The following is an 18,840-nucleotide window of genomic DNA, read 5'->3' as shown; positions in this document are numbered from 1 at the left end:
TTCATATACTTCTCTAACATGTACGACAAGATGTGTACACTATATGAGCAGTCAAGAATTCACAGTGAACGATTAGCGCTTTAATCGGCTTCCGGTAACACGTATCAAGCATTCAGTTATTGATGACTATATAACGACGAAAAGACATTAAGCAGATAGGCATTATATACTCTTACTTGAGGTACGTCCGTGATGCTCATTTGCTTTTATTATTATCATTTGCTGCAAAGTCAACTTTGGTAGCATATTTTCTCGCAATCTGGGAAATCAAACTCGACCTCTTCAAGGAAACTTAAGGTCCCTGAGCGTCTGGTGTTTCAGTCCAGTACCGTGTACACACAGATCATCATTTCTCACGTATTGGTAGTAATGATTATTTTAGGAGATGTTTGATTATTGATTGGTTTTAGATGTAAAGAATAATCATATGCATTGCTACTGGTGTTCGGCTAAGCTGATAACGGTAAATAATTTAGTAAAATATTTACAACCAGCTTGCTTACATGCAAAATGGTGCAATATTTGTCACTTTTAAAACACCACTGAAGAATTTGCGACTGTGTATGTTATACCGCGAGTACATTTCGTATGTTTATCTACTGTACTGGGGAGGGGGCTGTTTTACTTGTATTTCATTTGCGAGTTCCTAATTGGAGGACAGTGTTTATGTCCGTGTGTCAGTAACCGTGAGGCTCGCCATCTTTCCTCCTGTTTTCACCAGAACTGCTTGTCAATGCGAGAGAACATAGGTTTGGCATTAAGGGTGTTGGTAAAGGCTAATTGTCTCTTTAATTCAATTAATACGTGGTAACGCGAACAAGGGAAAGTTAAGGAATGGTTCCATGTTTGAGTATGGTGCCCAAAATGTTTCGGAGTCCCAAGGGTGCCGTCTTCGTCTTTTTTCGTTTTCTGCTATATATAGGGTTGTAAGTATGTGGATATCCTCCTTGTAGCCAGTTCGCATGGCGTTAGATGTTGTCCTGGTATTTCGGTTTGGTTGGGATTTGGTGTAAAACTGGAGTCGATTGCAGCATTAGGTAAGGTCCCTCAATGACTCAGTTACATACCTACAGTTGAGTTATATATCTAGGGCTGGGTAAAGGAACAGTTGTTGATTACTTGGTAAAGTGATATGTCAAATACAGTAGAGTAGCTCAAAAGGATCCATTAAATGTGGAACGCTACGTAACTGACACCTGTTCAACAACCAATATGACATTGAAGAAAAGGTCACTTGAGCATTTCCTCATAAAAACAGCACCACTAACACCATTCTCTTTCAGAACTGGGCAATTGTACATTAACCCAAAATACTTAGTCCGGTCACCACGGGTATCAAACAGTCCTCACACAAGACTATATTTTATTGCACCGGAGACCACCGCCTATTTTCTTTCGTAAAATATCTTGAAAAAGTAAAGAATAATTTCCCACACTTATTACAATTATTGTAACCGTACATGTATAACTGTGTACACCAGTAAGCCAACTGGCTTGATAGTTATTATTTGCCATAAAATGGCTTCAAACACCCAGTGAGAAGTTCATCATGTCAAGCTTTACGTTTTGAGTTTTTGATGATTTAGGAAGTTTTCAGACTTTCCCCTCTGATGAACTTGAATGACCTTACCACTTCCTAGAAAGCATGACATTCTTGAACTTAACAAGTTCAATCCAAAGTTAGTGAGGCTTCCCTTCTGGAATTATTGTTTCTAGAACATTTTCAAGATATGTCCTCGAAGTTGACCTCAAGTAGCTTAAGCTATGTAATCTCTCTAAACGGGAATATATGGTACATATGCCCTTGTGATCATTTAATATGGATCCACATACTATGTATTCAGCTACCAATGATTTGCGTGCTTCAGTTTTAGGAATTACAAGATTTTTCAGCGTTTGCCTCTTATTGACCTCAAACGACCTTCCGTCTTCGCAGAAACTGATGGAGTTTTTGTAAATTAAAGGATTGGTTCAGGTGTCAATCTTGTCAATTTTGTATGAAAGAACTTAAAAAGACAAACAGAATAGTGAAGAAACTACGATGATAGCATTCTCTGTTAAGGAGATATCACACTTTGAAGATTTCAAAATTTTGAAGATTTCAAATGACTGGTGTAGAGAGACTAACTGTGAGGGTGTGATGTCACATCCTCACTTCCTTAACATGTGTCAATACATTTCATTAAAAATAATTACTTTTGTTTTTCACAAATCTAAAAAATATAATCAAACATTCTTCATATGTTAAATCTCAAATACTTCCCTTGACACATATGAAATCTCTTGACGTATCTTTTGGTTGTAAGTCATACAATCTTATAAAATATTTTAATAAAATAACAAAGACTTTTTAGGAATATGACGTTACCGCTAGTCTGATTTCAGCAGTTTCTACACAATCAGATAGAACTTTAAACTGGAATATCTCCTAAACGTAACAAGATATTGGAATAATTTCTTCACAATTGGGTTTCTTTTATTTTCCTCTTTCATATAAGATAAACATTTGTGACACCTGAACTAATCCTTCAAGATGCATTCACAAAACTAACATGAAGGTCGTCTACTGTGCACAATTTCGGTAATTACGGTATCGGTATCGTGGTTACAAGCTAGACCAATCACCCTCTGTACCACGTCAATACCAATCACCCTTTGTACCATACCAACACCAATCACCCGTGTACCATGCCGTCACCGATCACCCTTGTACCTTGCCGATAATTGCTAACATCGTTGACCTTTTCTTAGTTCGTTTTACTAGACACAATGGTACATAAAAAGTCAACAAGGAAGAGATTTAAGCTGGAAGAGTTTGTAACTAACGTATGACATATAAGTCAGTTAGTGGATATGTGGATTGTTAACAACCTGTTTTTTTTTTATTATTATATACTCAAGAAAGACTCTTTCAAAGTACTTAATACAGATTAGATAGATATCATTGATTTGTGTACATTACAGTTTCAACACTGAGACGAGAGAGGTCCTTTGTTAACAACTCAAAAACAAACATATTTCTAACTAGCGTTTATTATTTGTGGTTATGGTACTTGGCCTTCGGTATCCAAAGTGATCCACGATATCAAGAATATGTCTTTATGGTACTGATATGGTATTTTGGCTTCGACCAGCCTGGAATGCGGATGTTCAACACAAGATGAACTTTTGAGTCTACAACACAGTGAGCAACTGTCGCAGTGATCACGAGATTAACTCAACCATGAAATACCAAATAAATTTATATCAATGTTTCTTATTTCTTTTCTCTTTGGGAGGAAATTTGCTCACGACAGAAGGTAAGGTTACCGCAGCCTTGCAAAAGGTTGCTGACTTTCAGATTTTTTTCTTAATTTTAATTTTACCTACAAGACTTTTGCTCTTTTTTGCAATATACCGTCTACATATTGCATATAAACTACAGATGAAGCAGAGACGGAGGATCTTATGAAACAATTTTAAAGATGAGGGCAGGGGAATATATGCTGCCCATCCCCTCCCTCTCCTCCCTAACACTAACGCCACCGGCACTTACACGACTCATTCGAGAAAACAAGAAACAAAACAAGCAATACTTGAAACATTTGAGAATATACAAAAAGTTTTGGCAGATAAACATCAAATAACGATCGCCATGCATACTTTGAATGTAAAACGGGTCTTCATTAATTTAACCATGCTGTCGCCAAAACACTCAAGATAATCGGATATAAATCCACACCTCGACCTAATTTAAATATGATGGAGATATCGTCTTTGAAAGTATTCTTTATAGTGGTCATCAAGATCTAGTAAGAAACGAACATGTTTCCCTAACAAGCAATTTCTTTAAAAAAAAAACGTTTCTTTAGAGGTGATCAATCAAAGTTAAATCACAAAATATGGTAAATCGTAATCATTTGGTACAATTTTGTCATGATGAGCCTATAGTAAAAGGAAAATAAGAGGGAAGGATTAATACAACTATGATCTCCATTCGTGCTTAAGGGACAGTAGAATTTATGACACAACCTTACATGTTATATCTTAGACAAGTATACCTGAAGGCTTTCTTTAACTATTCCTTAACATTAAGTGATCTTTTTCAGTTTTTCAGAAAAGAAAAAAAATACTCAAAATTTAAATTTACCAGCATCGAGATTATATGTAAAGTACTCTTTCTGGTAATGTTACAAGTTAGGTTTCGTAAACTCCCACCCCCCCCCCTCAAACTATACCATGGTATTCCTTTAAATTTACTCAAGCCTTGAGTAAATTGATGTCTTTGCTCAAGCATGTAGTAAAACACAACTTAATTAGTAATAAGACTGAAACAAATCTAGTTTAGGCTTTTGTTGTCTATTGAACCAACACGAAAGCTTTAAAACGGATGAGAAACTTAACATCAACAACCAATTGTTTTGGCATGACATATAAACTGTCCGACTGGTGAACAGTTAAAAAAAAAGAAGATTTTTGCAAAGTGATCCTATTACTAAATTACCAATAAATGTTACGTTTGCAGGGACACATAATTCTTAAAATGTCAAACTTTACATTTACAAAACCTTGGATGGAATACAAAAACACAAACACACACATTTTCACCTGCATGTAAAAAGGTGTGTGTTTGCGTGCTAACTTATAATCTTGTCCAGCTCATGAACATACACACATGTAAAAGCCAAGAGGTTACAGACATGTTCCATGGGCTTAACATTTTATGCTAATACAAACACTTTTAATTATTTATACTGTTCACTGTCATCTAAATGTTAAATAGATATTACGGTCATCATAAAAGAATCACTTATATTCATTGGTTATGATTCGATAATCCTTTTAAAAAATTACTTTACTTAGATATTGATGCAAATATTTTTTCAATAGCAACACAACATGTTGCTAAAAACGGAAAACGTTGTGTTCCCAAAGTACCGTATGCAAAGTTCATAATCAATTTGATTACATAAAATTCAATTGATGAATGGCAATGTAAAATGTTAAAGGTCTATGGGCTGCACTCTTTCTCAAGGTTGATGTCATTGTCTTTAGTGTTAAACAATCTCATTTGCTCATATGGAATTAAAATGCCTTTAACTCATTCCACTTTTCGACTTTTTGGTTTCATATTCATGAGATAATTTCAATTGTAATCTTCAATGGTTGAAACTTTATAATTAATTCATAATAATTAATCCCCGGTCTAAAACACGTATTGTTCCAAATACATTCCTAGCTTCATATGTCCTTGTTATTCCCCTCTACTTCCACGCTGTCATTCAAATCATAACCCCTCCCTTACCACCTTCCCCGTCACCAGCACCCACCTAAACCTTACCCATGCATGCATCTTCGATATGAGTTGCTCTCTCTTTATGTTAATTTTTTTGACATTCAGCCTGTGATGTCACGCTCTCGAACTCTACGGGGACATTTACATCGCCTGAATATCCAAATTTGTATCCTTTCAATGTTAACTGTACATGGCACTTACAAGCTGCAGAAGGAAAAGTCATCGAGTTGACGTTCGATGATGTTCAACTCGAAGCAGAATTCGGCGGTCTTTGCAACGATTCAATCACGGTAAATATATACATGCATGGTTAATAAATACGTTTAAAATACCTGATAGCTACCATATATAGTCGACAACGTCGATATTGTTTATTTTCCTGTTAAGACCTCTCAATGATAAGGTATTATCTTAAATTTGTGCGTTCGTTGCAGGCTACTCGGCAATAGAGATACTTTCTTAATTGGAAAGATTCCAAATGTGAGTTAAAATGTTAAATTGGAAGCCACCCGACGTGTAAGTTGTAATCCATAAGCCCTTGCAGGTTTCTCCCACATCTGTGGTCGCTTAAGCGTTAAAAAACAACTACTGGCTATTACTAGTATTATTTGACGATTAAAGCGCTTATACCCTGATTATGGAAGACCTATTTTGTTTGCTATTAAAACTAGTAATAAGTTTTAATTTATAGTTTTAAGACACAAAAAAGATGCTACCAGTATTACAAGCGTCTAAAGCGCATCGATAATTTACACCTCAACCAATACATTTAGGAATATATTTAGATTACTAGATAGCGCAATGTTGAAAGAGTCATATATTAATCGACTGTTCTGTACCAATATAAACAAGGGCAATTTCGTGCAAATGTCTCAAAAACTATGTTCATTTTATAACCCAATCCCTGACGAGAGAATTTACTTTACGAAAGACCAGATTCTACTGATAACTATTGATTTGTTTCTATATCTCTGTTTTAACGTTTATCTGTTTGTCCGTTCCAAATCTGGTACTGATTACTACTAGATCGCTGATCCCACGCCAGGGTCAGAATTCCAACCAGCGATATTTTGCGATGACGGTCCTGGCTGGCCAAGGCACCCGATTCGCTTTCTATCGACGACAAACCAATTGACCATCCACATGCAAACGGATAACACGGTTGAGGCAACAGGTTTTAGTGCTCGGTACAGTCAAGGTGTGTATTCTGAGCCACTACACATAACCTACAATATAGGCAACAGGTTTTAATGCTCGTTATAATCAAGGTGTGTATTCTGAGCCATCACAATAGCCTACAATTTAGGCAACAGGTTTTAGTGCTTGGTACAGTCAAGGTATGTATTCTGAGCTATCACTATATATAATCTGCAATTAAGGCAACAGGTTGTAATGCTCGGTACATTCAAGGTATGCTTCTGAGCCATTACAAATAGCCTACAGTTGAGGCAACATGATTTAATGCTCGGTACAGTCAAGGTATGTATTCTGAGCTAACACTATAACCTGCAATTAAGGCAACTGGTTTTAATGCTCGGTACAGTCAAGGTATGTATTCTGAGCTATCACTATAACCTGCAATTAAGGCAACAGGTTTTAATGCTCGGTACAGACAAGGTATGCTTCTGAGCCATTACAAGTAGCCTACAGTTGAGGCAACATGTTTTAGTGCTCAGTACAGTCAAGGTATGTATTCCGAGCCATCACAAATAGCCTATCATTGGGCTAAGTCACGTAATTATTTACACGTAATTGGAAACCCCCCAAATTAGCCAAAAAGTATATTAAATTGCATAAAGTTTGCATTCTTTTAAGTCTCATATCGTAAGTCGTTACGAATAAGATTGTTTTAAGAAGTTCTCTGGTTATACTGGAATCTGCCACGTTTATTCTGGAATCATTATCCATCTTATTTTAAAATCAAAATATGTTTAACGTATGTATGTTTCCTCGTTCACTTGCAATTAAACTGTTTATCAGAAATAATTGAGAAATCCTCTTTTTTTTTCTCCTTACAGTACTACCAAGAACGGAATACATCGCTGCCGTTGGAACCGACATTGCTTCAATTGTCCGTTTCGACAGATTCAGCACGAAAGGAATTCAACACCTTCCCCTGCCAAGATCGACGCGTCCATCCGCGTTGACATTTGATCCGATCAGAGCTTACTTTTATTACACTGATATACAAGAGAAGTTTATTGCTCGAGTAAATATCAAAGGTGACATCCACGATATTCTCGTTGACGACCATATAGGCAGTGAGTATTAGTAATTATTATATATGTAGAACGTCTCCTCATTACACAGTAATGACTTTGAAAAACCATGTTACAAAGGCATCTCCTTCTGCTTCTCATTCTCCTTCGCATTCGCCTTATCTTTCTCTTTCTCCTTCTCCGCATTCCCATGCTACCGAACGATATGACCACCGCTAAAGATATATCATACTAAGTCCTTAGAAGCTGGCCTCAAAGAATTGCAATACGCCTAGGTCTAGGAACAAATACACAGGCACACACTTGTATTATCATGTATAGTGTCCCATATTAGTGTCTTGTTTGCCTGTGTGTGTGTCTGTGTTTTAAGGTGCATGACTTCATGAGGGAAGGAATAGCTCACAAAACCATCGTCCTCTATCAATCACATATCATCGTTTGGATGTCTAGAGGACCTCTTGATTATTTACTGCTATGAATATGTGCCAGCTATTTTAACTTTGAATAGGGTTGGTAATTACAATACATACATTTAATTTAGTAAGTTCTTCCATTGACTCTATACAGCTCCGTCAGGCATAGCAGTCGCTTACATAACGGGATTGATGTATTGGGCTGATTCTAGTCGACATGAGGTGTCCGTGTCACGACTCGACGGCACATCTAGGAAGTACATCTCTCCACCAGACTCCGGATGTGAAACCCCACGAGCGGTTACTTTAAGTTTGGATCATAGGTAGGCCGAGATGAACCTTTTTTTTTCGCATACTATACACCTGGTTATGTTAGTATGATGTACATATATTAACATTATTTGGAACGTTGAACAATGAATATAGTAAATGACAGTTAGATGACAGGAATAGGTGGTGCTACGGCTGCTGGAGATGGAGGGTTACAGGGGATGCACTGAGCAGAGGGGTGTAGAAAAGGTAGCAATGACTGTAAAAGAGAGAATGGGGAATAATTAGACAAACAGAAAAAAAAAACGAGGGCTTAAGTAGAACGAAGAAGTGGGTGATGGAGGAGTTGGGGCTGAAATCCTCTTGATGGGTAATGAAACTAAGAGGCTGAGTGATGGAACGGTGTTGCATACGCACTTACATTACAACCATTGGAGTGCGGAGGTTATTATTAACTAGAGAGAAAATGCAAGGCTTGAAAATGCCAACTTGTTATTGCTATTATGAAACAAAACAACAAGTAAGTTTGCAACGATTGAACTTTGCTCAAATTTTCTGAAGATGAATGTGCTTTCTATTCCGTTTAAATGTTTCGGCAAATCTGAAAGTTTTGCGTTCCAATAACTTTGAAGCTCCTGGAATATCGACTTTTGTTTTCCTTTTCACCTACACATGATATAGATCAGTGTTCTGGAATTGTAGACAGAGTTTAATGACATCAAAGGCAGACGGATCAGAGCTGGTTGTCCTTGTAGATGGATTAAACGATGTGAAGACATTACAGCTTGATCCTTATGGTATGTTGAGGCAATTTTTTTTTGTAGAGTCCATAACAGTCCCTGGTTGAAGCTGACTACGGAATTAGTCTCCATGCTAGGATCCATTCCTTGCCTGAATGACACTGGAATGAAAATTGTGTGTCTCGCCCAACGTTAGCGAAATATGTCTGTTTATTGATGATTTTACCCAGTATCTGATTAGCGTCCGTTCATCCGTCCATCCATCCATCCATCCGTCCATCCATCCGTCCATCAATCCATCCATCGGTCCGTCCGTCCGTCCATATATCCATCCGTCCGTCCGTCCATATATCCATCCATCCATCCGTCCATCCGTCCGTCCGTTCGTTCGTTCGTTTGTTTGTTTGTCTGTCAGTCCGTCCGTCCGTCCGTCCGTCCGTCCGTCCGTCCGTCCGTCCATCCGTCCGTCCGTCCGTCCGTCCGTCCGTCCGTCCGTCCGTTCGTCCGTTCGTCCGTCCGTTCGTCCGTCCGTCCGTCCATCCATCCATCCATCCGTCCATCCATCCGTCCATCCATCCATCCATCGGTCCGTCCGTCCGTCCATATATCCATCCGTCCGTCCGTCCATATATCCATCCATCCATCCGTCCATCCGTCCGTCCGTTCGTTCGTTCGTTTGTTTGTTTGTCTGTCAGTCCGTCCGTCCGTCCGTCCGTCCGTCCGTTCATCCATCCATCCATCCATCCATCCATCCGTCCGTCCTTCCGTAAGTGCGTCCGTGCTTGCGTCCGTCTGTCCATCGGGCCATCCATCCATCCATCCACATATCCATCCATCCATTCCTCCCTCATCCATCCATCCATCATCCATTCATTCATCCATCCATCCATCCATCCATCATCCATCATCCATCCATCCATCCATCCATTCATCCATCCATCCATCCATCCATCCATCCATCCATCCATCCATCCATCCATCCATCCATCCATCCATCCATCATCCATTCATCCATCCATCCATCCTACCATCATCAATTCATCCATCCATCCGTCCGTCCGTCCGTCCGTACGTCCATCCATCCATCTATACATCCATTCCTCCCTCATCCATCCATATATATCCATCAATTCACCCATCAATCCATCCACGGTATATATGGATCCATATATACGACTAGGTTGTCTTAGTATGACCAATGGCTGTCTTGTATTGACTAGTGATCTGTTTGTGTTTTTTTACTCACAGAAACACGAAACAATATAAATAAACAATGAAGAAAGCATTGCCTTCTTTTTTTTTCAGACAATGTACTCTATTGGATAAATGCACTAGGAGACACCGCTGACCTAGAGAGGATAAACCTGAATGGTACCGACCGTCAACTGGTGTATCGTCACGCACTGTTTGCAGCTTTCCATGGTTTCACTATGGACAGTTTCGCCCTGTTCTGGTCTCATCCAATCGACGCAAAAGTGTACCATGTCGAAAGAGGTAGACACAGTTTAAGAACTGTCTATCTTGTCAACAATTCGCCGGCTTTGGAAGGCCTGTTTTATTACCGCTCCGATCAAGAGATTTCAGGTATTACTACTAACCCTGAACGAGGATGACATAATATTCGAACCTCTGGACATACAATCAGCGTCCATAGCCTAGTGGTTAAGGTGACTGCATATAAAGCGGGAGGCCCGGGTTCGAATCCCGGTGAAATTGAAAGTTTTATCACTCTTCTTGATTTTCCAACTCATTACGATTTCATTTATATGTATCTTCATTTGCCTTTGTCGTTAACCTCCATTTCATTAACATAAAGTCTGTTCAAAGTATCTCTTTCGAGATCCGGCTTTAGGAATCACAAATGATTTCGAGTTGGTTAGCATCATGTTTGATCTCTATAGTAAGGCAAAATATGTCACCAAAAACAGAATTAGTATTGTTCGATACAGGTGACAAACGCCAGTGGAATTAAGACTTCCTTACCGGTTTGAACCTCTGGACATATAATCAGCGTCCATAGCCTAGTGGTTAGGGTGTCCGCATATAAAGCGGGACGCCCGGGTTCGAATCCCGGTGGAGGCTGGAAGTTTTTCGCTGTTCTTGATTTTCCAATTCATTACGATTTCCATTTATATATATATATATATATATATATATATATATATATATATATATATATATATCTATCTATATATCTATATCTATATCTATATATATATCTATATCTATATCTATATCTATATCTATATCTATATCTATATCTATATATATATATATATATATATATATATAATATTGCCACAGATATATCCCCTTAAATAATCTTTTTTTCAACTACGTTTTGGTCTCTTTGCAGCTCAACACCAATGTGCTATCGACAACGGACAATGTAGTCAGCTATGTTTTCCAGACGGTGTCTCTTTCTTCTGCGTTGAAGGTTTGCAAAGTTTTATTTTTGGCAGTAGATGAAATGTTTGCCTTACTCGCATTCAAATATGCATATGAAGTTTACCGGTCTGGTATATATATATATATATATATATATATATATATATATATATATATATATATATATATCTACAAAACTGCAGAATTATGTAAAATAATAAAACTCGAACCCAACAGATGAATGATAAAGTTCCGACAGGGGTTGTGCTTTTACTCCCGAGCATACTCCAAATTCTCTAATGGGTGTTGGTGTTGGTGTCGGTGTTGTTGGTGCTGGTGTTGGTGTCGTTGGTGGTGGTTTCGGTTCGAAATGGGGAATGAAGTTAGACGGTTCTAACTAGAGGCGAGTACTTGGTCAAATGTTTTTAAATAATTGTTAAGGACATTTGCCAAATTGTTCAGATTATTGTAACTCATTCCACGTTTGTGTTCCTTCCAGTACCTTCCTCCCACGAACAGAACCACTGCACAGCATATGAACTACTTCAGTTTAAAACGATACAACCGATTGAAAACAATCACCTTTGTTTTCTCCTTTGCTTTGTTTTCATATTTTCTTAAAAGTCAAGCCTTTAGTCTCGAATTGTCCTGGTGATGTACAGATGTACACGCAAGGAACAACGAAAGTCCCATGGCAAGAGCCGACGGCAGTGAGTCGCATCTACGGAGTACAAACACCAGTTGCTTTGCCTTTCCGGAGTAGAACACATATCCCAGGTTCAACTTTCAATTTGGGTCTCACCACGGTTGTATACATTTTTACGGATGACGTAGGAAACGAGGCAAAGTGTTCCTTTAATATCACTCTCTCTCCAATAACGATGACTACTGAAGGTGAGTTTAATATGTTTGGAATCTTGTTATTTAACAAGTTTGTTAAATAATACTAGTAGCACTCTATACTAATACAATGCTTCAAAGCACTCGTACTACTGGTATGACCAGTTCCTAACCTGAATCTAATAGAAGTACATTTTAAGATAGAGCCTGAGACCGAAAACCAACAACTTGATCCACTCTCATCATCCCCGTAACATCGAAACATGATATCCATACTGCTGGAAGTGTCAGTGCGAGCGCTCTGAAGCGTGACACGGAAGTACAGTTTATAAAATAACACTGAGTTGTTGAGTGCACACAACTACAACTACACATTTAAATATAAATATAAATATAAATATAAATATAAATATAAATATAAATATAAATATAAATATAAATATAAATATAAATATAAATATAAATATAAATATAAATATAAATATAAATATAAATATAAATATAAATATAAATATGAATATAAATATAAATATGAATATAAATATAAATATAAATATAAATATAAATGTAAATGTAAATGTAAATGTAAATGTAAATGTAAATGTAAATGTAAATGTAAATGTAAACGTAAACGTAAACGTAAACGTAAACGTAAACGTAAACGTAAACGTAAACGTAAACGTAAACGTAAACGTAAACGTAAACGTAAACGTAAACGTAAACGTAAACGTAAACGTAAACGTAAACGTAAACGTAAACGTAAACGTAAACGTAAACGTAAACGTAAACGTAAACGTAAACGTAAACGTAAACGTAAACGTAAACGTAAACGTAAACGTAAACGTAAACGTAAACGTAAACGTAAACGTAAACGTAAACGTAAACGTAAACGTTAACGTTAACGTTAACGTTAACGTAAACGTAAACGTAAACGTAAACGTAAACGTAAACGTTAACGTTAACGTTAACGTTAACGTTAACGTAAACGTAAACGTAAACGTTAACGTTAACGTAAACGTAAACGTAAACGTTAACGTAAACGTAAACGTAAACGTAAACGTAAATGTAAATGTAAACATAAACATAAATATAAATATAAATATAAATATAAACATAAACATAAATATAAATATATATATATATATATATATATATATATATATATATATATATATATATATATATATATATATATATATATATATATATATATATATTTATATATATACCGTTTGCAACGAGTACACAATTTGTATTGCGCTTCATTTCAATATAATAGACAATATACTCATTGATATATCTACACTGGTCTGACGGGGTCAACATAAAAAACAATCAGAGTTTCAGACCAGGATCAATCATAAATTACTGCCATACTCACTAATAATCACCGGTTGCTACAACCGGTGCTTACGGTCCATGAATACTCTATTTAAAATCCCTGACGTCGTATGTTCTCATAATTAGCGTCCAACACTTCGTTGAGTAGCGATGTAGCGGCATCACGTACTTGGGTATCCTGTATGTTTATATGCCAATATTCTTGCTTGAATATATAGTTATGACACGTTGACAGATGTTAAGTTACAAACGTTATTTTATTAATTGAATAACAGAATATATTTTGTTTTTCAAAGCGAGCAGCTGGTTCAAAGTTGTCCTTAGGTTTGTAGATAAGTTGCAACTAGGATTGATACTACAGACTCAACTTCTCCTGGCTAAATCCAGGCTGCAGGTTTGTAGCCTACATATTGAACCGCTGTAAAAAAAATTGTTGATCGAGCTACTCTCGCTTTCAGTACAACTACTAATTACATCGGAACATTTGTCAACAATTTGTTATGATTCATGTTTATGATTCATGTTTATGATTCATGTTTCAGCCTCTACTATTCGAAGCACCACGACAGTATCTTTCCGTTCAACATCTCCATTTCCAACGACAACTCCAGCTCCTTCTATTTTCAGTGAATACTTTCCATACATTGTTGGTTCTATGGCAATAATCGCGGTTTTGTTGATTGCCTTGGTTCTTACAATTTGCGCATGTTTCTTTGGATATTGTCGTTGTAGTTGTAAACCGAAGTCAAGACGATCCATCCCAGATCAACAGATGACGAGTCCGATATCCCGTCCTATTGGTGCCCCTCCACTCTACGAACATGCAATCACGCATACTTATGGCCCACATGACGAACACCACTATTCGACTGTGGATCCAATGCCTGATTCTTATTTTACAAAGTAAAAGCTATTACACTTTCTTCTAAAGCAATTCTTCCATAATTCATGTTCGAATACGTTTAGATATAGATGGTCAGGGGTAAACTAGCTTGGGGCCCGGGTTGTATTGTGGGGTCCGGAAACATGAAGAGGGACGGGAAAATCTAGGATAAAGAATAGGTTATTAACACCGAGAATTCTCAATTTCATAGATGAAGTACCCCAGTCCTCGCGTGAGTGAGTGGTATCATGGAAGACTAGAGTCAATAGGAGGACACAGAGCGTTCTCATTATCATAATATGAATAGGCTTAAAAGGAACGGAGACTTCAAGTAGGGAACTGTCGACTTGGCTCCCGATGATCTTGGGTGTTGCTAGTGAACCTCTTTTCTTAAAAGGGACCAATGATTTCTCGTGATGTAGGTATTATGGGGCGATATACTGGTATAAACTGCTAGATCTGTCAAGTGACCATACATCTGCATAATTTTACAAGATATTGTACGTCATAATTTTGACATCTTTTGGGAATTTCTATGTTGACTTTTGTATTGTTTCTGGGAAACAGGCCTTATGGTCTGTGAGTTAGACTAAGCAGTTCAGCCGCTCTAACTGTTGAGCATAAGATACTTTTTTTTTTAAATTGTAGTCGTTTTAACGGTCTGAAGCAGGTCAAATGTAATGTTGGGCCAAGAGTCATCCTTTAAGTGAAACAAGGTCATAAAGCCAATCTGATGATCACTTATAACAATCCACAAAAAAAAAGTATATGTAAATGATTTGAGAATGACCTAATTTTCACCTTATTTTCTCTTTGTGAAATCATAAAGATATTGTCTTTAAACTGTCTTTAAACTGTATGACATATATTCTCTTGTTTTTAATGTCTAAATTAAATACGTGACTCTTCTAAAGTTAGCGTTAATTGTATTTATTGGGTAGTATTGTACGCAACGACGTTTGTTTAAAGGATATATGGTACCTAAGCAGGTTGTAAATGTTATCGATTAACTAAGTAAGAATTGTTTATATTCTGTAACATAATTAATTGATCGACTGGCAATACAACTCTCCTTTTAAGCAACAATGAAATCGTATACAATTATACAAATCACATTTTTGTGTCGAATTAGCTTCCATGTGAAAGTAAAAGTTGTATAGGTAATTAGCTCAAGAATCCATTCTTAAAAAGCTCACAAGTCACGCTGTAGGCGTGAGTGTCGCCATGTCTGTCGATAGTATCAGAGCCCAACCGTCGACCGCCCTCACTTGTTTCTACACTGCAAACAGAAGTTAACAAAAAGTGAGGTGTATTTTCTTGGTATCATGAACAGTTGTGTACTGAGCTTATTCCATATTTGGGGGCTGGAAAGTGATGAGAACAGTCTAACTATGCTATCGATGATGTCCTTCATTAATAGTTTCTTAAAGGAGTATTGTTCTAAAGTAACATGTGGATGTCACTTTCCCACAGTGTACACGAATTGCCTTGAAGGAATTGTCTGGTGAAAGATTTTGATACTTTGTACTTATACTTCGTGTTTTTCTCTTTCTAACCATTTCGACGTTAGAGAAATCTGGTTTTCAATTTCATCAGTTCCTCTCAAAAAGCACCGTTTGTTCGAACCCATAAATTTTGTGAATGGCGTCATGTGGGGAAATAGGTAAAACGAGGACTTGAACTTAGTAATCCCATTTCCGGAACAAATAGACTCTCGCATGTACACTTAAGGTGATTGCCTATCATATATTACGTACACATCGCTAACTTACGTGTACAGCCTACTATGTCAAGTTGGCACGCACAAAGCATTGCACATAATTCTCTGTCGTTCTCAAACCACAGTTCCTAAACCGTTCTTCGAAATCGCTGAAATGAAATTCACTAATCAACTTTACAGGAAAAGGAAGCTTCAAACGTATTTGGAACTTCGAAAGGTGAAACATGACGGAACTAATGTCAAAGCAGAATGTAGGACCGAGAAAGTTAGGCTTCGCAGAACTGTCCTTTTGTAAACTTTACAGGAGCCTACATACGAACATTGTTCGTTTGGAGCTGGATAGCGCGATGTATAAGCAACGAAGAGTCTGCTGTTATCTTACTTGTCATACTCATCTTGTGTACACAAAGACCACGAAATCACCGATGCACTACATATATAACGGCTTAAAGATATTTTAAAAAACATGTCTCATTTATAAACAATTTCACAGAAAATTAAGGAAGAAATTAATCTGTATTCAAACGCGGATTATGTTGTGATTACTGTAGGAAATGTATGCAGCGTGGGTTATTTCGCAATCTGGATTTGCCCAGATAAGGTCACGTTCACTTCTGTTCAAAGTATATTTGAAATATCCATCTAAAAAGGATTGAAAAATCATTTCGCTGTCAAAGGCAATATTAGCGTTCTTATTGTTTATAAACATGTTTGTGAAAATTGTCGTTTTTTTAAGGTGATTTCTAATGGCTACCAGACATTTCCTTTCAGTTTGTTTACATTTGTTGTTGGTTATGTCCAATCAATCCTGTTTTGATAACAATATCAAAGGTGTTTTATGTCTTCAGGTAGAACAAGTATTCATTTTGTTTAATGCTATACTAATTGCTGTGGTTATAATTGAAGAACATAAAACCAACTTAATGATTGCCTTCCTTATTGCATTTTGTGAATAGTTGCTCAAATACCGGAAGTCTAATTTCAAAATTATGGGTCATATTTCTTACTGTCGTGATGTTTCAATTTATAATTCAAAACAAGCGGTTGTAAATCTATTCAAGTCTTTGTTCGTAACAAAAACAATGCTTATTGAAGAAAACACATTTTCTTTTTTTTCTTTTGTTTGCATTTGTTTCAACGAGTCCAGGATATCCAACGTTTACAGAAGCAAATACCCCGTAGTTGAGTAAAAGTGTTTAATCAACAACTGTGTTAAAGACAATGCCCACCCGACCCCGCCATCCCCCCCAAAGTGAGCAAAATATGAACTGCCCAGAAAAGGGGCAAATTTATGCCCAGTAAATTGGTGAATATTTTTGCTCATACCATGGGCACATTTTGCCCATAGGTTGGTGTGGTGGTATAAACGGACCCAACGCAATTTTGCCCAACTTTTTTAAGAGTACATTCAGATCCTGACATCAATATCTATCCACCCCCCCAGTAGAGTTGTACGCCTATCCGTTACGATTCCTTATCCATGTGCCTCCCCCATTCTCCGTCACAGTTCCTTCCCCTTTCTCCGTTACGGTTCCTTATTCCGTTACGGTTCCTTATCCATCCCCTTGTCCCTCCCCTCTTTCTCCGTTACAGTACCTCATCCATTACCGTGACCCCCCCCCCCCTTCTCCGTTACAGTTCTTAATACATCCCCTCCATTATTTAATCCTTCATTCACCTCTGGTACTGCCATAACAGTTAAGCACCCATGTAACTATAGATCAGTTGTGCAAACTTTGAGTTTGTCTCTCTCACCTTGGAAATCATGAGCGCGTTACTCGGTCTAAGGTAAGATATATGGTAAGACAGTGACTCATTTATATATATCTCATTAACTATATTTAATATATTTAGTCATACAATTTAACGAAACTAATGCTTTATTCAAGTATTTGGATTTGACAACTTTACACAAGGCAAACATACAAGCTAAAAGAGTTTTGTTCTTTTTATATATTTAGTCACAAAATGTAACGAAACTTCTGCTTTATTCAAGTATTTGGATTTGATAACTTTACACAAGGCAAACATAAAAGCAAAAATAGTTACGTTCTTCTCCTGCCCTATATATCGTTTTTAATATATTGATTGATGTTGACTTTTAATTGAAGGAATTGATTAGCCTTCTCCACCTATCGATTGTTAAAGAGTCATGAAAGGCACAAACGAAAGAGGAAGTCACTCAATATGGTTTTGTCATTGTTATGACTCATGAATAACAGACGCGTTTTAGCACCTTTAAGTCTTTATTCTTGTACAACTGTCTTCATTAACTATAAGCTTCTGTTTGTTTCAGGTGACGTGGTTTATTCAACAACGGGGATAAGGTCCCCTCATATATAATACTTCAAAACACGCAAACTGGCAGCATGAACAGTTCCTGTATCTTCAACAGACAATTCTTTTTGTTTTGTTAGCTTTTAGTTCATGTGAATAACAAAAAATGAAATCTTTTATAATCGTCAATTTGAAACAAAGAAGGAAACACTCCCAAAGTCATGATGACGTCACTCAGTATGCTGTTGCCGATGAATTCTCTCCTTGAAAATGCTCACGGAATGTGGTGTAGAGTAACACCTGCTATTGCAGAAAATTTACAGTACGTTAATCTATCGTTTACCTTTGGCAAAGAAATGATCTCTTTGCAAGAATGAAATTAAAACCCATTTTGAAAGTGTTTCCATTATACATTGACAGGAAACTTGTTTTTGTGTCTCTTTCTTTTTCTTTTGCTTAATTTTGAACTTTTAA

General features: G+C 37.0%; 1 protein-coding gene and 1 non-coding gene across 3 annotated transcripts; both read left to right on the top strand.

Moving 5' to 3' along the window:
- On the top strand, positions 1-17,144 carry LOC139983605 (low-density lipoprotein receptor-related protein 1-like). 2 transcript variants are annotated; one of them, XM_071997262.1, is made up of 10 exons: positions 1-181; positions 5,381-5,565; positions 6,302-6,473; positions 7,294-7,536; positions 8,062-8,230; positions 8,859-8,974; positions 10,223-10,501; positions 11,274-11,354; positions 11,930-12,199; positions 14,029-17,144. In XM_071997262.1, exons 3-10 carry the CDS (start codon positions 6,419-6,421, stop codon positions 14,391-14,393), a joined length of 1,578 nt encoding a protein of 525 aa, XP_071853363.1. In that variant the 5' UTR covers positions 1-181; positions 5,381-5,565; positions 6,302-6,418; the 3' UTR covers positions 14,394-17,144. The 2 variants fall into 2 exon arrangements, with proteins under 2 accessions (XP_071853363.1, XP_071853362.1); XM_071997261.1 differs by lacking the exon at positions 1-181 and adding an exon at positions 3,108-3,299.
- Trnay-aua (transfer RNA tyrosine (anticodon AUA)) lies at positions 10,928-10,999 on the top strand. The gene has a single exon. It is a non-coding gene; the product is annotated as a tRNA-Tyr (tRNA).
- Positions 17,145-18,840: the final 1,696 nt, after the last annotated feature.

The sequence above is a fragment of the Apostichopus japonicus genome, chromosome 16 (assembly GCF_037975245.1).
Source record: "Apostichopus japonicus isolate 1M-3 chromosome 16, ASM3797524v1, whole genome shotgun sequence".
NCBI lineage: Eukaryota > Metazoa > Echinodermata > Holothuroidea > Aspidochirotida > Stichopodidae > Apostichopus > Apostichopus japonicus.
Note: the sequence above shows the minus strand (reverse complement) of the source record. Positions and strands in the feature narration are given on the sequence as shown.